The 25,410-nt window shown below is 39.1% G+C and overlaps 1 protein-coding gene across 1 annotated transcript; it reads left to right on the top strand.

Annotated features, from left to right (window-relative positions):
- The first annotated feature begins 426 nt into the window (after nt 1–426).
- trpm2 (transient receptor potential cation channel, subfamily M, member 2) lies at nt 427–24,472 on the top strand. Its single transcript, XM_056754926.1, is given in 33 exon segments — nt 427–600; nt 1,304–1,468; nt 9,183–9,363; nt 9,728–9,894; nt 10,412–10,592; nt 10,644–10,705; nt 10,788–10,988; nt 12,527–12,629; nt 14,225–14,346; nt 14,433–14,756; nt 15,057–15,197; nt 15,634–15,769; nt 15,848–15,993; nt 16,071–16,183; nt 16,807–16,905; nt 17,051–17,273; nt 17,576–17,694; nt 17,870–18,008; nt 18,243–18,414; nt 19,603–19,783; nt 19,857–20,038; nt 20,115–20,247; nt 20,321–20,408; nt 20,519–20,606; nt 20,743–20,888; nt 20,988–21,037; nt 21,587–21,622; nt 21,706–21,792; nt 22,031–22,042; nt 22,044–22,110; nt 22,290–22,391; nt 22,932–23,048; nt 23,335–24,472. Coding segments are annotated over 33 exon segments (4,371 nt in total). The 3' UTR covers nt 23,449–24,472.
- The last annotated feature ends 938 nt before the right edge of the window (nt 24,473–25,410 follow it).

Raw genomic sequence — 25,410 nt, 5'->3', positions numbered from 1 at the left:
ACTCTCACTGTCACACTTATTTTCACACATTTAAAAGTCAAGTTGATCCCAAAAAAAAGATAAACTATGAACACCACACAATTATTCATATACAGCATGTCTACTGCATTCGCCTGATTTAAACAGTAAAACCATTATGAAACACAAGATAATTTAAATTTAATTTTTCACTAAATCATTTCAAGCGGCATCTTTAAATGAGCTCTTTAAATTCAATTATTTATTATTGTTATGACAGAAGAACTTTGAATGGCTTGAGAGATGGTGGTCAATAATGTTTCTCTCTCTGATGCTCTCGTCTCATATAAATGACATCACTGCAGTCTGTCCCGTCCATCCTCTCTCTCTCTCTCTCTCTCTCTCTCTCTCTCTCTCTCTCTCGCATCTCTCTCCTTCATTTCACTTGCAGTGTATCTGATGGTGAGCATGGATGAGACAGCAGTTGAGCCGCCTATCACACAAACACAGGGTTTTAGGGCTTTTAAAGGTGCTTTATACTTCTCACTCTCTTCCTCTTCTCAGCGTGGCTCGATTTCCTCATGGGTTAAAGAAAACATCAAGAAGAAAAGCTGCTGTTTCTATGAGGAGGATGACAGGTATGTGCGTGTGTATGCTTGTGTGTGTGTGTCTGTGTTGACTTTACTGAACTCGCTGTATAATGTTTATAGTATGTTTAAAAACAAACCCAGTTTTTTATTATAATACTATAAAATCTCGTAGGATTTTAAATAAATTTACCCCAAAACTCTTTGGTCAATTTCCAGAAAATCTGGACATTTTTAACTGTGATATGAAAGCCATATATATTTATATACAGAAAATTCATATATATTTTCAAAACGCCTTAAAATTTGTATAATGAATAAATATTTATTCCCATATTTTTTTAGTTAATTTCATATTAGCCGTTTGATCTCGCTCTGTGACAGTTTATGTAAGAATTTATTTTTAAATATTTTATTGTGCCTTTATAAGCATTTTTTTGTGATCACAATCACATTGAACTGTTTGAAGGAATGCTCCGTAAAGATCCTTTCAGCTTATTTACATTATGTGATAAAAGAACAAGCAACATAACATATCAACACAAATCATGACATAAGGTGTGATTCTACACACTTTAAGTGTCTTATTCTGTTATATGTGTTATGTGTTTTAAATTACGGTATTATGTAATGAAATCAGTTCTATTGTCCAAAACTGGACAAAAGTAAACTTGAAACACCACATGTGTGTCATTCAGATTGTGTGTTGTTGGGATGTTACTCATCTGTGGATAATGTGGATTATCATTGACAGCAAGGGGATTTGTAAGTGCGGATACCCAAAGGAAGAGCACAGCGATGAGGCCATCAAACCAGAGCATTATGTGGGAGAAGAATGGAGCGCTCACACACACATCATAGAGAAACCCACTGATGCATATGGAGATATCAGATTTGTGGGCTTTGGACAGAAAACGGGGAAGGTAAAACAACACCAGACATTTTCTTCTAGTAAAGCGTAAAATCATAATAAATTAAAAAAGACTGTATCAGAATGAATAGAACCTTATAGTTGTTACAACCAGTGTCAAAAAAGTGATTTATTACTCATAATTTATTACCCTCTACCTGGTTTATAATTATGATTATGACCTTTCACCGTACATACTGTGTACATTTATGACCACTTTGTTGTTTGTTCAGGATTTTTTTTTCAATATTCAGACCTCGTTTTTTTTTAACACCCCCCTTCTTTACAATAGAGATAAGGATTTGGTTTGAGAACGTTTGTCTTTGACCTCATGTAAATGAAAGCAATAAAAGATGAGTTAAAGAAAATAAGAAGCACTGATGTTTAATAAAATAGATATATAGTAATCAATGAAATAAGATAAAATTGAAAGGTTGAGTTTTTAAGTTTTAAAAATAACTTTTTAAAACTTTTAAAACATTATGAACTTTTTTCAGAATGCTTGGTCTTTGACCATAATCTCTATGAATAAACCGACATAAAATGAGTTAAAGAATTAAGAAGCACTGACGATAGATAAAATAGATAAATAGTGTTTAACTGAAATAAGATAAAATAGTATTTTGAAGTCAGGTTTTAAGTTTAAAAAGAAGTAGCCTGTGTTGAAGTGTGATGCATGCAGTCAGTTGTTAAAAATGAAGTTCCAGCTATGTTGGTGGTACCCACACACACCAGACCAAGACAATGCTTTCAGCCATGTCTCCCAACCCCAGTGTGAATGATGTGGGCGATTAGTTTATTAGAGATAAATAAATTAAACGTTAATGCGTGTGATGTTTCTTCTAAGATCAAGTTAAAAAGTTTATAAAAGTCTCGCTCTGGTTCCTGGGGTAATGTCCCGCCTATCTAACCCCACATCACCTGGACAAATGTTGGTCCCATCCTGCAGGACTGACAGCGGGTGTCTGTCTCGTGACCAGTACTCGACTTGAGGGGGGATGGCATCCCCCTATGAAATAAAGATGGTCAAAATCATCCCCCTTCTGAAACGGCCATCCCCCCTTCCCATCCCCTGTTATTTTAGCAATGAATGTGTAAAAATTAGCACTATATCAACATTTAGTTTTTGCGAAAATTGAATAGGCTAAAATACTGTGGACGAGGGGAACGTGCACATATAATGACACAACGATTTGTTTTAAATTGACGTCACCTCAGTTAGCGACATAACAGCGCAGGTGCCGGTGATTTCAGCATCATGGTCGAGCGACATGGGCAGCTTGACCTGAGAGACTTCGGCTTTAAGAGGGCAAGAAGTAGCACTGAAGGCGAGTCAAGAGCCAGGAAGACTTTTGATATGTCACCAAAGGCGTAATCTCTGGACAGAGGCGATAACAACACAGTAAAAGATAGTTTGGAGCCAGCTCGCTAGTTTACGCCAGGTTAGACTTTACATTCACAAAGTTCATGTTAGATTTAGTTTCTGTTTCACCTTGAATATCTTATTGCAGAGTTTCAAACAGCACCTTAAAGCGGTCGCCTAAACAACACACTCCTGCCTCCTTAACTAGCCTAAGTAGAAAAAAAAACCCGCCGTGTTTCTCTGTCCTGTCAGATCAGCAGCATCTGGTGGAATTTCATCGAATGTCATCTATCATCATTCGCCAAACATTCTACAACATATAAATGGCAAGTGCAAGGAAATCCATTACAAGCCATCACTTTTCCTTGCATGGAATTAAAGACTAACATTGAACTGATCAGTTATTAATTTTGCTTCCCCTTTTTTGTCTTTTCTTTGGCCACTTCAAGTTTAAGTAATATCAGGTAGTGATATGTGTTTGTAAATGGTACATTTGTTAAATCCATTTGTTCTTGCACTTCAATTAAAATGGACTTGATGTTCATTTACAATGTTTTGTGAGGTTTTGTTTTAACATTTAATAGATGAATTCCCAATAGCTTTATAGGTATCATGAGTATGAAGTTGCACTTGCGCCCATTGGGAAACTGTGTCCTGTGTATTTACTCTAACTATGTACAGTGGAGCCTGCCTGGGGACCAACTCAAATTCTGAGGTGACTTGGTCAAGAAGAATGACAGGAGTATCTGATACTCAATAGCATAGATATATCAATAGCACACATGTTGTTTTAGAGTAATGTAATATAATAATTATCTATTTGCTTAAACAATAATCAAGAGTACACAGTTGGTCTCCCACCATATGCGCTGTCATCAGCACAAATGATCTGTCCCTAAAAAAATTTTTTTACAACTCCAGTACTCCTCGTAACCCAACATGAAACTAGATTGTCTTTCTTATCAAAAGGACCCGAACAAAGTTTAAAATTGTGTGTTTTTATGACTTGGTAATCAAAGGTTTAGTTAAGTTTGAAAATATTTTTTATGACACCCTTTGTTGTTTTTTGTTTGTACTTTCCAGAGCCTGTTGTTTCATACCCCCCTTCTTTGTAGAAGAGATGAGGATGTGGTTTCAGAAAGCTTGGTCTTTGACCATAATGTCTGTGAATGAAGCGATACAAGATAAGTTTAAGAAGCAAGAAGCACTGATGTAAAATAAAATAGATAAAAAATGATATACAATAAAATAATATTTTAAAGTCAGGTTTTAGGGGTTTTTTTCCGACTGAGGAACCATGGCCTCAGATTTGGAGGTGCTGATTCTCATCCCAGCCGCTTCGCACTCAGCTGCAAACCGTCCCAGTGCATGCTGAAGGTCCTGGTCTGATGGGACCAGCACGACGACATCATCCGCAAAGTGCAGAGATGAAATCGTGGGGTCCCCAAACCCAATGCCCTCCGGCCCCTGGCTGCACCTAGAAATTCTGACCATAAAAATTACTAACAGACATGGCGACAAAGGGCAGCCCTGCCGGAGTCCAACATGCACTGGAAACAAGTCTGACTTACTGCCGACAATGCGAACCAAGATCCTGCTCCGGTCGTACAGGGACCGGATAGCCCTTAGCAAAGGGTCCCGCATCCCATACTCCCGGAGCACCCTCCACAAGATGCCGCGAGGGACACAGTCGAAAGCCTTCTCCAAATCCACAAAACTATGTGGATTGGTTGGGCAAACTCCCATGAACCCTCCAGCACCCTGGAGAGGGTATAGAGCTTGTCCAGTGTACCACGACCGGGACGGAAACCACACTGTTCCTCCTGAATCCGAGGTTCTACCATTCTCCTCTCCAGTACCCTGGCATAGACTTTCCCGGGGAGGCTGAGAAGTGTGATCCCCGATAGTTGGAGCACATCCTCCGGTCCCCCTTCTTCAGTCCAAGGGCACTGTCCCCGACCCCCACACGATGCTGCAGAGGCGACCCCCGCCTTCGACTGCCGCGCGATCCACTTTGCACCGGCCCCTTACGGTCCCTCCTGCAGGTGGTGGGTCCACGGGAGGGTGGCCCCACGTCGCTCCTTCGGGCTGAGCCCGGCCGGACCCCATGGGGGAAGGCCCGACCACCAGGCGCTCGCATACGAGCCCCAACCCCGGGCCTGGCTCCAGGGTGGGGCCCCGGCTGCGCCATACCGGGCGACGTCACGGTCCTCCAATTCCTTGTCATCATAAGGGTTTTTTGAACCGCTCTTAGTCTGACCCGTCGCCTAGGACCTGTTTGCCTCTGGAGACCCTACCATGGGCATATAGCCCCAGACAACATAGCTCCTAGGGTCTTTCGGGTGCTCAAACCCCTCCACCACGGTAAGGTGGCAGTTCAAGGAGGGGTAATCTTAAATTCAAAAAGAACTCGTCTGTGTTGAAGTGTGATGCATGCAGTCAGTTGTTAAAATGTTAATGAAGTTCTAGCTCCTCTGCCCCCCTCCTTCCTACCCACACAAACCCCTCCATCCCCAAACCAAGACCTAGCTGTGACCCTGGCTGTCTTTGTACCTGGTGACAGGATGTGCTGTGGGTGATTTGTAAATTTGAAAGATATAAATTAAATGTGAATGTTGGTGACGTTTTTTCTAAGAGCGAGTTGGTTTTGACTTTTCAATTCAATTCAAGTTTATTTATATAGCGCTTTTCACAATGTGCATTGTTACAACGCAGCTTTACAAGGGTAAACAGGAAAAACAGAAAAGGTAAAACACAGCACAGTGCATTGTGTTTATAGAACAAGCAAGATCATTCTAATAAATAATATCTAATCAATAAATGAATGAATAAATGCAGTCTCCTAGTGAGCAAGCCAACACTGCCCTGCTGTGGCGAGGAACCCAAACTCCAATGATTGATTAATGGAGAAAATAAACCTCGGGGGAAACCAGGCTCAGCCGGGAGGGCCAGATCCCCTCTGACGTGTCATAGCTGCACTCAGTGACCCAGACCAAAAGCCACTGAGCAAATATTCACGAGGAAGAGGGAGAGCCCACCATCCGCGACCCAGAAAGTCCCAGTCGCAAAAACCGTGCAGGTCCAATAACTTTATTCCTCTGATGCCCGACATCGACCACAAAACAAGACCAAACCGGACCCACACAGCCCCAAACAAATAAAATTCCCCCAATCACAACCAACAAGCCCCCCCACTCCCCACAAACACCAACCCAGCAACCTCCAATCAGGGCCCCTGAATGCAGCTATGACTTTAAACTGCTGACATGTGATGTAAGTTTAGCATTAAATACCAATTATTGTAAATTCAGCATTAATGTGACAAGTAGTCCGTCTTTGCTCTTGGTTGGGGATGTAGTGGTCTGAGCTGGGATGGTCCGATGGTGGTATTTCTCTTGGGTGGTGGTGGAATTGCCTTAGATGGAGCTGGGATGGTCAGTCAGTCTGAAGCTGTAGCTGATGTAATCTCTAGTTGGGGATCATCTGGACCTGGCGGAATCTCTCCCATCCCGAGGCGGAGGCAGAAAGAGAATAATTAGCGTAGCTGCTGTTCATTTACTATGCATTAAGTGAAAGCTTGGCTGAAAAGATGTGTCTTTAATCTAGATTTAAATTGGGAGAGTGTGTATGAGCCTCGAATAGTATCAGGAAGGCTATTCCAGAGTTTTGGTGCTAGTAATATTTCTGTTTTGTTAGAGTTTAAAAGAAGGAAATTACTAGTCATGCAATATTTTATGTCTTCGATGCACTCTGCCAGTTCGGATAGCTTGAAGGAATCATCTGGTCTTGATGAGATATATAGCTGTGTATCATTGCATAACAGTGGAAGCTAATTCCATGTTTTCTAATAATGTTTCCAATGGGCAGCATGTATATTGAGAAAAGCAAGGGTCCTAAAACTGATCCCTGAGGTAATCCATAATTTACTTGCTTTAGATTTGATGATTCCCCATTTAAATGGACGTATTGATATCTGTCTGATAAGTAAGATCTGAACCATGGTAGTGCCTGTCCCTGAATACTAGTAAAATTATGTAAATGATCTCAAAGTATTTTATGGTCTATAGTATCGAAAGCAGCACTCAGGTCAAGGTCAAACTTTTATCTGACAAATGATGAAAAGTGTTCGAGACTTTGGGGTTTTGTCTTCTTGTCAACGGGTTCCAAACAAAGTTAATGTTTGTGTGTTTTAATGACCTGGTAATTAATGTTTAGGTTTGTGTTTTTTATGACCGGTTGTTGTGTCCCCACTGTCGCTGCTAAGTTTCTACCCCCCCTCCAGTTAAAATGTGGTTCCAGCCTGCCAGCCTGGATGCCTGTCTCCAAAGACATTGTGAAACCTGTCTGCTGGGGTTGTGTTTATAATTTAGAGTGATAAATGAAATGTTTATGTTTGTGACGTTTTCATTTAAGAATGAGATGGTTCCATGTTTAAGACTTTTACCTACAAATGATGACTTTGGGGTCTGCCTTCTTATCAATGTGCCATAAACTACCTTTTACTGAAAGGAAATGCCCCAACATGTTCTTCCTGGTCATGGATTGTGGGTCCAAATGTGAGTTTTTGTTAGACCGTCAGCGGTTTAGTGTGAAAGGGTTGAGTTAAAGATTCAATTAAAAAATATGATTTTCATCCTGCCTGATTTTCTTCTGCCTGTGGAAGATGTCAGGCGGCGTCTGCTAGGCATGTAGTGCAAGTATATTACTGGTCTGCATTATTAACAACGCTCGTCAATTAGCTTTTGATTAATGCACGTGCCCGACATGTTCTCTCTGCCTTTTCAAAGAAGGCAATCCACATGTGTTAGAACCTCTAAACTGTCAGTTTAACACAACTATAGATTTTAGGAGTTACGTCAAGGACTTGTTGTGAGGTTCTGTCCTGGCTGACTTTCTTCTGCCTGAAGATGCCAGTGTGCCTACCAACCAGAGGGCGGAAGAAATTCTAGCAACTTTGGCAGATCTCTTTTGATCCTCACGTTAAAAACCAAACATGTCAAAATCTGGTTCAGGGTTCAACTTTTAAACCTGAAATTACAGGAAGAACATATATCTACATCTCCATTTTGTTTAGTTCTACACTGTTTTATTTAATTAATGTTTAGTTTAAGATGATATTTTGAGATCTAAAATAAGGATAGTCCCCTAGTTTAGTTCTTAACCGAGGTTAAAATATAATTGTTTATCATTCTTTTCAAAATTCAAGACTGATAATCTATTCTTTGAAAAAATGAAAATAGATTAGTCTAATAACTTCTTTGCATCCTGTTGAGTACAGACAGTGTCACAATGTTTTTTTTTAATGTATATAGCTTCTGTTAAATAAGTTTTAGCTAAGGATGTGTGTTAATAGGTAAAGAGCTTTTTAGAGGGGGGCAACCCCTCAACACTCCCACATCCACTTTTTCACAGTTTAACTCCTGAGACTGTGATAGACTGCCGTGAGACTAGAGTAACTAGAGTTTCTTTTTAGTACTAAACTCCATGAAAATCCAAGAAGTCCAAACAGTAAGTGTCTCTGTTTTACATTACTTTAAGGGCATTTAAAATGATTGAACACCTAAATGTTGGTAAAAAAAATGAGGTCTGGAAATTATATATTTTTTTCCTAAATGTACACAGGATTTATGGTCAAGGGTCATAATCATAATCATAAAGCTGGCAGGGGGTAATAAAATATGGGTAATAAATCACGTTTTTGACACTTGTTGTATACTATTTTCTTCTAGTTCTCTAAAGCATTTCTGATTAACTTTCACATTTCTTTTCATTGAAATCAAATCAAATAAAGGCCTGAATATTATTAAAGCAATAACCCACAAGAAGCAGTGGGTTACAGTGCATTTTGTAACAGCTGAGGGCGTTGTGTCATGCGTAGCCAGGTTTGGTAAACTAAAGTAAATCAAGTGATATTTAGACAATCTAACGCTTATCGGGGTAGAATTTAAAACCTTCTGAGAAGTCGGCCCAACCAGTCAGAATCAAGTACAAGGACTGACTGTTTTATAATTGAACTGAAACTAAATATTTGAACTGAAACTAAACAAAACTTAGCAATAAAGTAAAATAATTTCAGACATTAAAGTTATGAAGTGAAATTAAATGGAATATCAAACAAATAAATTAAATTATTTTATTTTATTTTATTAAAATAAAAAAATATTATACATTAATATAAAATATAAATACAATTAAAAATTGTAGTACACCTTAAATAAAAGGAAAAGAAAGTTAGTTTTTTTCTTATGCAATTTTCAGTTATACTTAAAAAAAATTGAGGCCTGGAACTGCTTTCACAAATTTGTTATATTTATTTGTGATGATTTATCTCACTCATTTATTGAAGAGCTTGTGTTGTGTTTAGTATGTTCGGGTGTCGACGGACACGTCGCCTGAGAGTCTGTACGAGCTGATGACAGAACACTGGAAACTGCGTCCTCCCAATCTTCTGATATCTGTGACGGGCGGAGCCAAAAACTTTAGCATTAAGAGTCAACTGAAGGACAAATTCCGCCGCGGTCTCATCAAAGTGGCCAAGACCACCGGTACAGTACAGACGACCTGAGACTCCAGACCACAATCTCTCTCTCTCTCTCTCTGTCTCTCTCTCTCTCTGTTTCTCTCATTCTGTCTCTCTCTCTCACTCTCTGTCTTTCTCTCTCTCTCTCATTCTGTCTCTCTCTTTCACTCTCTCTCACTCTCTCTCTCATTCTGTCTCTCTCTTTCACTCTCTCTCCCTCTGTCTCTCTCTCTCTCTCTCTCTCCTCTCCCTCTGTCTCTGTCTCTCTCTCTCCTTCTGTCTCTCTCTCTCTCCTCTCTCTCTCTCCTCTCTCTCCCTTCCCTCTGTCTCTCTCTCTCTCTCTCTCTCTCTCTCTCTCTCTCACACACACAACTGTTTCTCTGCGACAGGTGCATGGATCCTGACAGGTGGTACACACGCAGGTGTGATGAAGCATGTGGGAATGGCCGTGAGAGATTACACACTCAGTAACAACTCGATGGAGGGACAGATCGTGGTCATCGGTATAGCAACCTGGGGTATCATCCACAAACGCCACAAGCTCGTTAATCCTGAGGTGAGATGTTTCACTCACCTGTATGTGTTCAAGTCCACATGAACCGGAAGTTGCGGTCATTTTTTCCTTCTGTAGCATTTCCGAGTGAAAAGGAACTATTTAAGGAGACCATTAGATGGTTCGATTAGCGATTCGATTGGACAGCCATCGCATTTCGAAATGAAACCAGCAGCAGACTGACAGTTGAAGGGGAGGAGTTAACGTATGCTGCGCCCAAGCCGTCTAACTTTCATCATTTGAGATAGATCTTTTTAGATGGATTTTTAGATTTTAATTGAAGATTATGAGGGTAAACGAATTTAAAAAATAGAATGACAACACTCTGGTAAGGCCAACACATTCTATATTAATATATCTTTTTATGATGTTCTATATTTTGAAATGAATGTGCCAGCAAACAGAATAAAGCAGATTTTTGCCATATTTCTATGAATCATTTGCTATTTTGAATTTTGCTATTGATTGATGTTAAAGTAGCTACAGTGTGAGTTTATATTTGTGTTTTTGTGTACGTCAGGGTTGTTTTCCTGCGGATTACATTCTGGATGAAGTGGGTCAGGGAGGGCTCTCTTGTCTGGATATAAATCACACTCACTTTCTGCTGGTGGATGACGGCACTCACAAACGCTATGGAGTTGAAATTGAGTTGCGAGCCCGACTGGAGAAACTGATCTCTCAGCAGCCGTTGGGAAAACGAGGTGAATTGATGGAAAATCCGGTTGTTTGTGAGAATTTTGTTTCTCCAACAGAGAGCGAAGTGACGATCCCGGTGGTCTGTGTGGTCCTGGAGGGTGGACCAGGAACTCTAAACGTGAGATTTTAATGTTATCACTTTTAACCGTTTGTAGAACCTCAGATGCCAGCTGAAGGCTCTTTTAATTCAACACTCACAGACCATCTATAACTCTATGCTCAACAACACGCCGTGTGTGGTCCTGGAGGGATCCGGACGTCTGGCGGACGTCATCGCTCAGGTGGCGTCTCTGCCTGTGGCAAAGGTCACTGTGGTCCTTATTGACCAGCTGATGAAGAGGTTTTTTGCAAAAGAGTACAAGACATTCTCTGAGGTGCAGATCTTTGAGTGGACCAAGAAGGTGATGAAACAAAACGACTCATTTCACAAATGATTCATTACTGGTGTCTGATTCATTTGCCATAGTTGCACAGCACATATCACAGTTACAAATCATCAAACCGTCCAACAAATAAAACAAACTGTCTGTGTACTTAAGTCTGAATCTTCCAGAGAATATCACAGATGGACAGCAGGGAAATATATTTACTCCAGTACATTTTCAAGTGTTATTATTTTTTTAAATGTAACTTTCCTACATTTCAAAGCAAATTGTCAACATTATCACAAAAGTTTTTACTAGAGATTTTTACTTGGGTAACAGCACAGATTTGATGGTTCAGATACCCATGTAAGATCTCTCTTCAAATAAGAAAAGCATTTGTTTTATTTTGAGCTCATGATTTTTCATAGTCAGGTAAGAGTCATTTTCAGGATTGTCACATCAATAACGCTACATATTCCTCATAAATTGACACATGAAAATGAATATAAAGTAACTATTTGATGTTCTATAAAGAGGCATCACTTCTCTATTCATTGGGTTTTATTGCTTCAGGATTGTGCATTTTATTTTACAGAAATCCTACAAAGTTTATCGTCTCCCAAAAACCGCATCCTTTTTTGTCGCATCATGACAGCATGATGACAGCATGTTTATTTTCCTTTTATTTCATATAGTTTTTTTAAATCGTGACAAATTCGTTCTCTGAGCCTTTTTATGTCACGTCCATAACGCAAAATGCCACGTCCATAACGCGGGAATTGGCCATATGAAGAGTTGAGAAGAGAAAACCCTGTTTTTAAAATATTTCAAAAATCCAGTTTTTTTTTTGCATTCCAATTAATATAAATCAAATTCCATAACACAATAAAACACAATAAAAACAAGATCACATTATAAAAACATGATTTTTGAAACATTTTGGAACCAACTTCTTCATATGCATTTTACAGAACTTCACTATGCATAAATACGTCTTCACGTTTTACGTTAATATCTTTAATGACATGTATTCATGAAATGTTGTGGGGTAAAAAAATGAAATAATGTTTTAAAATGTAGTCAGGTTTACAGTCAAAAGGCTCTGTAAGTTAAGTATAGATCATTGAAAATGTCCTTGAGTAAAAATTCTTTACTGAAGTCCACGTCTAGCAATGACACAATTGAATCGATCATTCGAATGAATCAGTGGAAAAGACTCACACACATCATTCTTAAAGGGATAGTTCACTATAAAATAAAAAATGTCTTTGTTTATGTATTCTTGTGTGGTTGTAAATCTGTTTGAGACTCTTTCTTCAGTGGACCACAAACGAAAATCTTTTGAGAAATGTGGTTTTGTGTTCATTCATTGGACGTCAATGGAGTTGTTTGGTTATCAACATTCCGCAAAAAATCTTCTTTGTGTTCTGCAGAAGACAGAAACTCATAATGATGATTAAAATGAATTATCCCGTTATGAGTTCTTGTTTGAAATCATGTAACGGCTCACTGAATCAGTCCGTATTCAACATTATAAATGCACTGTGACAAATGTTCATTTTGGCTTTCTTTAGATTCAGGATATAATCCGCATGGATCATCTGCTGACCGTGTTTCGTTTCGATGTGGAGAAAAACAGTGACGTCGATGTTGCCATCCTGCAAGCTCTGCTCAAAGGTTCGAGTCGATGTCTCGTCCGACCATTTTCCTCCGTTTTTATTACATTTCCGCTCAGATGTAATTGGATTACTGTGGTAAAGGTCTGGTGTCTAATGGAGAAAGCTGAGGCCTGGGTTACGAATGATGGATGATTATGTCAGTGTGTGTTCAACTATTCTGTGCTAAACAACCAAGATGTCTTCAGGAAAGAGTTCTTATAGATTACAGTTATATATAGTATAGTCATAGGAAGAGAATCTATTTGGCCTCGTTCAGATCGAGCATGCATCTCAGTCTGGTCTAAACATCCTCATCAGCATTCCTGGAGATTCCAGTAACATCTCTGATGGAGGAAGCTGATAGCTTCCGCTGTATTGATCGATTGCTCGTTCCTAAGTGCAGAGTTTTTTCTCTTGCTTTGTTTAATGTTGAACGAACAGCGCTGCATTAGACCTTTCTGTATGATCTACATCGTCGCGCATTCCGAGCAAAAACTGTCCGTTTAGATACAGAAATCATCGGACTCACACACAGATGTGACACAGAAGTTAGACAACAATTATATATGCAAAACATTCAAATCATGGTGTGATGGTCCAAATGTAGACTAAAGTGACAGTTCACCCAAAAAAAATCACTTTTTTCAACTTGTGTGACTGTCTTCCTTCCTCAGAACACAAAAGAAGATATTTTGAAGAATGTTGTTTACTGGACTGGACCCCATTCCCTTGCATTAGTTTTGTGTCCCTACAACAGAAGTGAATGGGGTCCAGTCCAGTAAACAACATTCTTCAAAATATCTTCAGAGCACCATAAAGGTTTGAAATGACGAGGTATTTTGATTGTAGGGTGAACCATCACTTTAAAATGCTACAGGGCAATTTCGTGAAAATGTCAACCTTACCACGAAAATTTTTCGTTTTTACAAATGTTTTTATACTCTGGTAACAGCACAGATTTGAACATCTGGTGGTTCAGGGACCCGTGTGAGATCTCTCTTCAAATCTGTAAAGCATTTGTTTTATTTTTAGTACATGATTTTAATATTCAGGAAAGAGCCATTTTCAGGATTGTCACATCCACAACGCTGCATATTCCTCATAAGTAGCCACATGAAAATGAATATAAAGTAACTATTTGATGTTCTATAACGTGGCATCACTTCTCTATTCATTGGGAATTATTGCTTCAGGATTGTGCAGTTTATTTCACAGAAGTTTGTCGTCTCCCAAATGACGAGTCCTTTTTTTGTCACATACTTTTTTCCCTTTATTTAAATAGAACACTTGTTCATAGATTGAATTTTTTGATGTTTCGACTCTATCAACAAGGGTTTAGTAAAATATAAACAGATGGTTCATTATATTCGTAAAAAAATAATTCTTTTAGCATTTTTATGTCACTTCCATATCTTAAAATGTCACGTCCATAACGCTGGAATTTCCCGTCGGTTTTCTTCATAAAAATCCTTTAGAAAAAGGCAGTTCTACTTCTGGTTGATTGTCATCGTCTAAAATGACGAAATGAAAGATATCGTGCAAACTTTGGCAATCCCGATGACGAGGTCTGGTTTAAGTGCTTCATGTTGGGCTGTATAAACACTGTCTCTTTAGCCTCCAGGAGCGAGTGTAGCACCAGTCGACAGTCCTGGAAGAGACAGCTGGAGTTAGCCGTGGCCTGGAACCGCGTGGATATCGCAGAGAGTGAGATTTTCACAGAGGAGAGTCAATGGAAGGTGTGTTCAAACAGATTCAGTGGTGTATTGATTCACATTCGTGGTCAGAATAACGTTTTAAAAAGTGATCCTTCATTACGTCTCAGTCCAGCGATCTTCACCCGGCCATGTTCTCGGCTCTTGTGGGAGATAAGCCAGAGTTTGTGCATCTCCTTCTGGAGAACGGAGTGAGTGTTGAGCAGTTTCTGGGACAGAAAGACCAGCTCTGTAAACTCTACGCCCATCTGCCCGCCTGCTTCTTTACGCGCAAGCTGGTCAAACGGGTCCAGGACGGCAGGGGTCGGGCCCCCGGCAGCAAGATGTCATTGATTCACGTGTCTGAAGAAGTGAGACATCTGTTGGGCAGCTTCACTCAGCATCTGTACGATCAGCCAAGTCAGAAGACGACCAGAGATGAGGTGTCTTTATCTGTAAGAACACCACATTACAGTATGTCATCATGGTGTGAGACGGGATGTGGTTTGGCTGCTTCGACGCGCTTCTACATTACTGATTCACATTAGGTTCTCTTTACTGTAATGGAAAGGCACAACTTTATATTTTACTGTAATGGAGTGTCGAGAAACAACAAAGGAATCGTTAGAAAAAGCGATTATTCTGCTACTTATTTTGGTCTGACTTTCATCAGATGAGGCTGTTATTTGTTGAAGTGATGTTTTATTTACACGTAAGTATTTATGGTTTACTGATATGAAATGATGTTTTGACAGCTACCATCTAAAGGGTTGGTTGAGCTTCCGTGTTCTGGTGAAGAACCGATTGCGGAGACGGTTTCAGATCCGGGTCGAGATCTCTTCCTCTGGGCTGTGGTTCAGAATAACAGAGAGCTGGCAGAGATCGGCTGGGGACAGGTACTGAGTCACGAGTGAAGACATGTTTTCTTCTCTGATTTGTGATCAGAATAGTTATTTTACTGTTGCTGTGAAACTTTTTGTGCGAGTATCATCACGAAGGTGACACTGAACTTAGAAATTTCTGAAATTCTGACACATTGTTTTTTTACAAAAAGGGTGTGTGTGTGTAGGTTTGTCTGTGTTTGTTTATGTGTGTGTGTTTGTTTACACGTGTGTGCGTGTGTTCACGTGTCTGTGTGTTCACATGTGTGCGTTTGTTCACATGTGTGTGTTTACGAGTGTGTGTATGAGCACATGTGTGTGTTTATGTTGTTTTCTATGATCTTAAGGTTATGGGGTAGGGCATACAATATAGTTTGTACAGTATAACGCCTATGGACTGTCCCCACAGAGATAATAAACCAGTCTTGTGTGTGTGTGTGTGCGTGTATAGTGCAGAGACTGCATCGCAGCCGCTCTGGCAGCCAGTAAGATTTTAAGGAAACTGGCTGAGGAGAGTGGAGAACATGACGGTGAAGAAGCGAAGGACATGAGAGAACACGCTGACCACTACGAGACTCAAGCCATCGGTACGTTCAAACACGAGTGCCGTCGACTCTGACATGAGTTTCATTGTGTTTGCGGTGACCTTTAACCTTGTGTCACAGGTGTCTTCAGTGAATGTCACGCCTGGGATCCTCAGCGAGCTCAGAAACTGATCATCCGTATCTCACCGTCGTGGGGCAGAAGCACCTGTCTGTGGCTCGCTCTGGAGGCAGACGACAAAAGATTCATCGCTCACTCAGGCGTTCAGGTGAAGACGGAACATTTCTTACCTGTGTGTGGAATAAAGAAAGCGCTTTGATCTTTATTTCTGTCTGTGGTCTGCAGGCTCTTCTCACACAGATCTGGTGCGGCGAGCTGTCGGAGGAAAATCCATACTGGAAAATTCTGCTCTGCATGATCTGTTTTCCTCTTATATACACCGGCTTCTTGACCTTTAGGTAAAAATAGTTATTACTTGATACGATAAAATTCAGAATGAAAAATTGATAACTAAATCTCATGGATCAGGGCTCTAACATAATGAGTATTGTGGCCAAATTAAAAAAAAGAAAAATCATTTCCATTTTGTCAAATAAAAATCTTTTATGTAGTTTTTTCTTTATTTTTGCCAGAAAAAACGAGAGAGTTTTTAACCATTTTGACTGTTTATGCAAAACCACCACCTGTTATAGTAAAGTGTCAATCAGGCAATGCCACTCAATTATTTACATTATTCTCCTAACATGTGTCAAATCACCACAGTATCAATAATCACAATTATTTAGAAATCCTGTATATGGTTGCGACACCTCTGTTTTGTGTCACGTCTTTGAGACGTTACATACATTCAACACTAGATGGCAGTGTTTGAATATATTTTACTACATCACACATAAGCCCCACGTCTATTTCTTTTCCTAATGTTGAAGAACAACTTGAAAACACATGTCCTCTATGACAAAAGCTGCATGTCTTATGTTTGAGGTCTCATTGATCTTACCATAAAATGTCATTTAAATGCAACATTTGTTCAAATATATGATGATGTTTTGGTGTTGTAATGGTGTGTGTCGTCATTTAGACGTGATGAAGATATTCAGAGAGAGGCAGAGAAGACAGAGCAACAGAAACTGACCCTTGGTTCTGAATACACAGACTCCAAGATCAAGCATCATTTACGGTCTGTTCAAAATAAGATACATCACTGTTATAATAAAACACAAATGTCACAGACTGAACGTCTGACTTTATAAAGTTAAAAACAGAACAGAAGATCTTGTGAACAGTTTTTGGGAATGAAATGATTTTTTTCTCTTGTTTTGTAGCTCTTCGCAGAATTCTTCACTGACGCCTCTGAACTGTGGCTCCAGGTTCAAGACTTTCTTTAATTCTCCTCAAGTGAAGTTTTACTGGAATATCGCAGCATATTTTGGCTTTCTGTGGCTCTTCGCCGTGGTGCTCATGATCGATTTTCAGACATCTCCATCATGGAGAGAACTTCTCCTTTACATCTGGCTGGGTTCACTGGTGTGTGAGGAGGTTAGACAGGTGAGACGTTTACGTTTGAGTGATTTGCTGCACATTCAAGGAATAAAGACTTCAATAAACAAGATCCTGTTGTTTCTCAAACACATTTTCTGCTTTTCCTTTTATCTTCTTTCCTATCTACCGTAATAAGCAAATTACAAACCACACAGAGCACACTAGCCGTTCAATTTTTTGTGTAATATTTATCTGGATTACACAAAGTCTATGTAAAGTAAATGTAAAACTGTGTGTGGTGCTGTTCAAATCTCATCGTGTTTGTTTTGCATGTGTGGACTGACGTATTTAAACATGATTCTTCACAGCTCTATCACGACTTTGATGGTTCTGGTTTTCGTAAGAAAGTAAAGCTGTATATCAAAGATGTGTGGAACATTCTGGACGTGCTGTCAATAGTGCTTTTCATCTCCGGCCTGGTGTGCAGGTGAAGACACGGAGCAAAACTCACAACCACATTCACTCAATACAGTTCTTGATCAATTCTGTGTCATTTGATTCATAAATGCTTAAGGAATATGGAACATTTTTGTTTAAACCATTCCTTTAAACTCTTTTTTAATTCATGATTAATTCGTTTTTTGATGTGTTTGATCCGACAGGCTTCAGGGGTCCAGCGCCGTGTTTTATGTGGGTAAAATTCTTCTGTGCATCGACTTCATCATATTCTGTCTGAGACTGATGGCCATCTTCACCATCAGCAGAACCCTGGGACCCAAAATTATCATCGTCAGGAAAATGGTGTGTCACATGACATTCATGTATGCCGTTCACATCCACACATTTGAACGAGGAATCAGATTTTCGTTGATCTTCCAAGAGTTCACTCGACTCTTTATAAGAAAAACTATAAAAATATAACGTGAAATATATCACAGATGTTTTTTTTTATGCTTATTTGTTCCTGTCACAAAACATGTTATTCTAAGCTGACAGATATAAATGTGAATGATGTATTTTATCTTTTCTTTACAGATGATGGATTTGTTCATCTTCATGTTTCTGTTGAGTATCTGGGTGGTGGCGTACGGTGTGGCTAAACAGGGCATTCTGATTCAGAATGAAGAGAGACTGGACTGGATCATACGCGGTGCTGTATATGAACCATACCTCATCATATTCGGAAACATCCCCACAAATATAGACAGTGAGCACTTCATGTTTTTATCATTCTTTTTTTTTATAAAGGCTTCTACCTCATGGAATATATGAAGAGTTCAGATGCAAGCGCTATAAAGCTGTCAGACGAATTTTCTTTTAAATGAGCTTTTTTCATCAGGCTACCACATTTACTTTCAGCAATACCAGATATTTCAGACCGGGCGGAGTGGGGTGTTTAGCATATACACTACGTATAGATGCTTTCAATTGAACAACATAAACAAACGTTACTGCGCATGCGCACTTTAGCGGCCCCAACTGAACTTCCGGTACACATGCACAAACAAGCGTATGTAGATTATATCAGTTGACAATCAACAGAAACCGAGAAGAAGCGTTACTTGGCTAAACTTGTCTCTTCAATATATTGAGTTTAGACTGCGATATCAAACTCAACCACTAGATGTCAGTGTACATACGGTTTAATGTTATACGAATAAACTACGGGAACCATTCAACGAATTGATTATTGAATAAAATGACTGTACATCAAAATTAAATAATTTCATACAAATAGTTAACAGTAAAATAATAATACAAATGAAGATGCACATTTATTGAATAAAATATAAACAGTTATACTAGTCACAACACAAGCCGGAAGTTAACTGGGGGTCAGGCACGCAAAGAAACGGTCTATATTGTTTGTGAAGAGCATTCCCCCAACATCGTAATCAAATTTTTGACGGTTTTGCCTCTGTACTCTTCATTTTTTTAAACTAAACAATTGTGGCATCTATTAATACTACAATTAAAGTCCCCGTGAAATGGAAGTTGCCGTCGTTTTTACGTTTGTTCTTTGATGCATTTTCGAGTGAAATAGTGGGCATGGCTTTCGTCTTTCTCTGCGATTTGATTGTGTTTATAAAAACAGACATTGCACTTTGAAATAGAACTTTCAACAGACTGATACTTGAAAGGGGAGGAGTCAACGGATGCTCCGCCCAAGCCGTCTCACGTACATCATTTAAGATGGATAGTCACTGCAAGACCGAAGCGCATTTTCAGAATGACACACATTGATTAACTATTCACAATAAACGCTGCAATATCTCATGAAAAAATAGGCATTGTCCTTTTTAACTTCACCGGGACTTTAAATGTATATATTTCTTTCTACTTTACTGTGTTAGAGTCAGTGCAATAATTAAAATCTACGTGTCTTGTGCTCCAGCCACTCAGTTTGATATGAACAGCTGTAGTGTAAACGCCTCTGATCCCATGAAGCCCAAATGTCCCTTTCTGAATGATGAGAACATGCCGGCGTTCCCTGAATGGCTGACCATCATTCTGCTGTGCGTCTATCTGCTGTTCGCCAACATACTGCTTCTCAACCTCCTCATCGCTATCCTGAGGTCAGTGCATGTCCAGACACATTCATGCATTTGTCCCAAACCTTCATCCGATAAAAATGTTTGTCCATCCCAGCTACACCTTCCAAGAGGTTCAGGATAACACGGACACCATCTGGAAGTTCCAGCGCTACGAGCTGATTAAAGAATACCACAGCCGTCCCGCTCTCCCTCCGCCCTTCATCCTGATCAGTCATCTCATCATCTTCATCCGAAGAGTCTTACTGCGCACCCCACATCTAAAACACAAACACTTCCGTGAGTCACTTTCCTAAAGAAACACATCTTCTCTTTCCTAACGAGACGTTCGGGTGAAGTTTGTGTCTCTCCACAGGCCGAGAGCTTGAGAAGACAGAAGAAGAGGAGCTACTGTCATGGGAGGCTTTGATGAAGGAAAACTTTCTGTCATCTGCACGTCAGGAGGAGAGTCAGAGCAACGAGCATCGAATCCAGGACACGGCTGAGAAGTAAGGAGTACGGTTTAAAATAAATTTTTACTACGTGCTTTTGCTGTGATTTTATACACGTTTGTTGTTTCAGAGTTGGAGTGATGTCAGAACTCCTGGAGAGGGAACAGGAGATGGTTTCCTCTACGATGGCAAAACGACTCGACAAGCTGGAAGATCAGGTTCAGTGTAGACTCCTACAGTCTTATACAGTCTTTACCGCTACATAGATGTCATTAATGTCAGTCAGCGTGTGTGAGCATCATCTGGTGTATTTGTTGTCTTCTGACAGGTGTCTGAATCCACCAAAGCTCTCCGCTGGATTGTGGATGCTCTGAAATCTCAGGGATACAAATCCAAACTGGAGCCGCCTCTTTTGAGTATGTCGAGTGTTTTAAAATCAGCTCTCATCCACACGGATCATCATCACTAGACTCATTATCGCTGATGTTTCACAATTAAAGGCACTTTCACTGATAGACAGGTTATAAATACAGTCTTTTTCTGTTCATTCAGAAGGTAAAAGCTGTGACAGGGATGATGGTGATTCCAGTGGACAGGAGACAGAATACGAGTCTCCTCACATGTTTGCACGTCAGCTGCAGTATCCCGGCAGTAATGTGACACGCTTCCCCGTGCCCGAAGAGAAAGTGTCATGGGAGGTGCCTGATAACATTCATACATTTCTCTCTTGAATGAAGTTCAACAACGTTCTGTTTGGTGTTTGTTTCTTTTGTCTGACACACGTTTTGGTCTTTTAGACAAACTTCACGCCGTATCTTCCTCCAGTTTACAATCAGCAGGAAAGCGAGTAAGTTTAATTGGATTTGATTTTTTTTCTTATCAAACATGATATGGCATTGCAAGGCCATCTCATATGTAAACCTTTTTTTAGAAGTGTACTTTAAGTCCCGGTGAAATTTAAAATGACAATTCAGTTTTTTTATGAAATATTGCAGCGCTTATAGAAAACGGAACTTAAGGTTCACAGGGATTTTAAGTATACTTAAAGGGTAACAGTACGAAACAGAACATTTTTCTGATAAGTACATATTAAAAAAGTATACTTTCTTATATTTTTTAGTTTCTAAGAAGGATACTCAACAAATTAATAAACTTTAATATTTAAATCTAAAAATATCTGTGCACGGCCAACACAACATTAAGGCTTTTGTCCCATTGAAGTTAAACATGATATTAACTTGTTCTTAACACTACTATTTTTTTTTCAAAACTATAAAATCATATTGTTTTTTTATATATTAGTATTTTCTCTTATTCACTTAAGATTAAAAAAACATATATTGCTTGCTTTAGTATTCCTGGCAAGGCGTAATAAAAACTCTCTTTCTCTTCACAGTAACAGTTCAGACCCCTCAGTTTTAGACAAGTACAGGTATGTAAAGCATTAAACATTTCATTTGTGTTTTAATACCTCTGATGGCATTTGTTTCTCATTCTCCTGAATGGATTTTACAGGAATCCGGGGGGGAGGACTGGGATGCGGGGAAAGGGGGCTCTTAAATCCCTCGGTCTGAATCAAAAATTCCACCCAATCCTCACCAGGTATCCCACTCTGAATTAAAATCCCATTCTTGTCCTGATCCTAACTGCATTCAACAGGGAGTTAAAATCTGATCTCTTATCAGATCAAATTGAAGTTTTCTACTAATGACATGAAAACAGTGCGTCCTCACGTCACGTATGAGATTATATGAGATTAGCGTTTGCCTTCATCTGCTACTCAGTTCAGATGCCGTTCGAAGTTTGTGAGGCTTGTGTAAGAGGTTTTTTTTGTCTAAAGATGGTGTGATGGTAAAACCGGCAAAGCTGGAATTTCTCGCCGTCTGGAAGGAGGCAGAGATGGGCTGGTGTCTTCCAGGGGTGAGAATACACACCTGAACAATTTTTTTTCAAATCTATTTTATTTACTATTATTTGACGATACTGCCTGAAGAAGTTTAATTTACAGTAAGAGCATGATTGTTTTCCTTTAATAAACAAGAATATATTTGCAAGAGCCAATAGAGACACAACATTGTTTCGTTAACATGTTGTTGCAGGATCAAGTGAAAGCGAATGAGCCTCTGCCACAGACACTGGAGAGGATTCTGGGTAAGAAGTTAGATGAGGGGACCAAATCTGAACTGCAGGCTGCAGAACAGGTGAGAATAAATCTAGAAGATGCTAAACTTCACCGGACACTTCTTTGTGATACCAGCCATGTGTTGGATCTGATTGTTTTGATTACATTTATTCTAACATATTTGTAAACATCAATTCAGGAGGGATTCATTCAATAATTTATTTTAACTTAGTTTTTTTTATAACAGATGGTATATGAAAATATATAAATAAATGCTGGGCGATATACATCTTCACTATAAATATACATTATTATCATGAAAACACCTGAAAGGGTTTGAAGAACAGCGATTGAATATGGGTCCATTTGCACTTCCTGCAACTTGTAGTTCTTCTTCTGTTTCCCATATTCAAAGTTTTCCGCAAAAGAGATCCCTCTGGCTTTAGGATGTGGCGGCATTTAACCGTAATTCATTGAAAACTGAGTGCAAAAGAATCGCACGATATATCTCCCAGCCTATATATATATATATATATATGTGTGTGTGTGTGTGTGTGAGTGTGTTTGATCGCAACATGAAGGTGCTGAACATGATGTGTGTGGTTCCTCTCTTCTTCAGGTCTATGAGGGTTATGTAGATGACAGTAGAAACACAGACAATGCCTGGCTAGAAGTCACGATTGTCACACTTCATCTTGACAAACACAGTCCAGTGATGTCACAGATAAACAGTATTGTGAGTATAAAATATTATTTCATGTCTTATATGATTGAATAAATATCCAAACTCTGTATAAAAGGCAATTTTACAAATGAACTTAAAAGATGCAGTCAACAAAAACATCTGAAGTGACCTTCACACGAGCCACATGTTAATATATTAAAATAAGATTTTCTACAGTGTATGTTTGAGATTCTAAAGTTTTTGATCAGATCCCGTAGGACCAGTTATAGCTTTGCTGTAACAAAGACTTGTGTGGGGTTCACACACAGAAAGCTCACTTAAGTGTGTCTTATTGCAGGTGGAATCTCATCAGTCTCTTCAGTGGAAAGAAGTGAGCAGGAAAACATGTGCGTGTCCGTACCAGCGTGAGGCTTTACGTCTCATTGCTCAGCTTCACGAAACAGACTTCTGATCCTCACGAAAACAAACACGCTATAACAAAAACTACGACTGTGCATTTATTTATTCAGTGAAATGAAACTTGAATGTGATTTTTTTATCAGGGTGCTTAAGCAGCAATTTTTAAATAAGATTTTCTCAAATGCTCTCATCATCTGCCATGTGTCTGACATTTTGACACACTTGTCAGTAGTTCATTATTACTCAAATTCATCGACTTAATTTCGTAAGACATACAGCTAGTATAAGTAATCTTAATCAGTTTTGCTGTTTTTTTCTTTAATCACTTAGTGAGCTGTCAATGCAGGATAGTGTCGAGTTATCCAGAATGAGGATGCTGTGATGTAAAACTAATGCTTATTGTAGATGACCGTGGATAAATAGACAAATACACTTGAAATAAATGATGTGCATAATTATGCTTATACCACAGCCTTTTTAAATAGTCGATTCTGATTGGCTGGAAGGTGTGCATTAAAACCCTTTACCTCACAAGTAGCTCCAGTAAGTTTGATTCAATTTGAGATTTAACTGATAAAGTCACTGTAATTTTCACCTGTTTGATCAAAAATTTCACTGCTAACATCAATTAAAGATTTAACTGGGCAAATGACCATGGTATAAGCAGGATGATCCACAGCTAGCCATGCGTTAAAGAGATTTAATGTACTTCGCAGAGGCAACCACACTCCGCTTCGCGCCGGGTGGTTCTTGGCCTCAACATCGTGCGTTAAAACCCTTTAACGCACGGCTAGCTGTGGATTATCCCTTAATTATTTCACAGTTAGTTACCAAATAAATAAAAGACCTGAAATATTGATTAGAAAATATTTGACTGCAGAATGATGTTATTGGCCGATCACAATCTGGTATTCCAGAGAGTCATGTCATGATTTATAAAAGACCATTTTGTTCAAGTTATGATCTACAAAATGCAGGTACACCAAAGAATGGAAGTTCAAAAATGTAATGAATCATATTCTTTAAATATATAAGCACTTATAAAGCTGTTATGTAATACTCTTATATTATAGAGGAATGCAGACATGTGAACTGAATAAAGTGTCTTAAATAAAAGTATGAATCATTGTGAATAAGGTTTGTGATATTTGATGATGAATGATTAAAAGCATGCACATCGTCGGGTAATAAGTGAAGTGAATATCACCTGATGATGTATAAGTCATCATTGTGTATGATTTAAATATTAAATATTAGGTCATTTGATATCACAGAAAAGTGCAGATATACTTTATTGGTTGAATAAACGTTTAATATTGAATATTTTAAAGTATTTGTCTGCACGTATTTTACTGTGTATGAGAACACCGCCCACCAAAAACGCGTTATTAATCCCAGATAAATAAACAGGAAGTCAGGAATTCTGATTGGCTCATTAAAGTTCATCTTTATACTCTACATATCTAACATAAAATGCAGCTGTCACTCAGATCATGAAAACAAAGTATTCGTGTAATTAAACGACGACAGTCAGACTGCAGTATTTGCGTGTTTCACAGTCAGGATTCGGAAAACTTTTGGGATAGTTTCGCCTCTCGTGTATTCGAGCGCTGATTGGTCGATGAGAGTGTGGCTCGAGCGCACAGCAGTATCGGTTCCACCCCTCGCGCTGCGATGGAGCACACTCACGCACGCACTGCTTTCACTTAAAGTAAACACGCACTCTTAAACATTATAGATACACAATCGTAACGTTTTACATTCATTTTATACCACAACATTGTTTTATCTATTATTTAAAACGTTTAATAACCATTTTTCTCAGCCTGCACTGTAAGTCAATTTGGATAAAACAGTGTCTGCGTATGCACGCGCAAATATGTTAAAAGGAGAAAGCACCCAGGGTAAATAACGCATGCCATTCGCGTACATACAATGATTTTATATGACTTTAGAATCGGGTAAATTCACCTTCGAGGACGAGACTCAAGTTGTGAATGAAAACACGCTTTGG

The sequence above is a fragment of the Triplophysa dalaica genome, chromosome 8 (assembly GCF_015846415.1).
Source record: "Triplophysa dalaica isolate WHDGS20190420 chromosome 8, ASM1584641v1, whole genome shotgun sequence".
Taxonomy (NCBI): Eukaryota; Metazoa; Chordata; class Actinopteri; order Cypriniformes; family Nemacheilidae; genus Triplophysa; species Triplophysa dalaica.
This window is presented reverse-complemented; position numbering and strand designations above follow the sequence as displayed.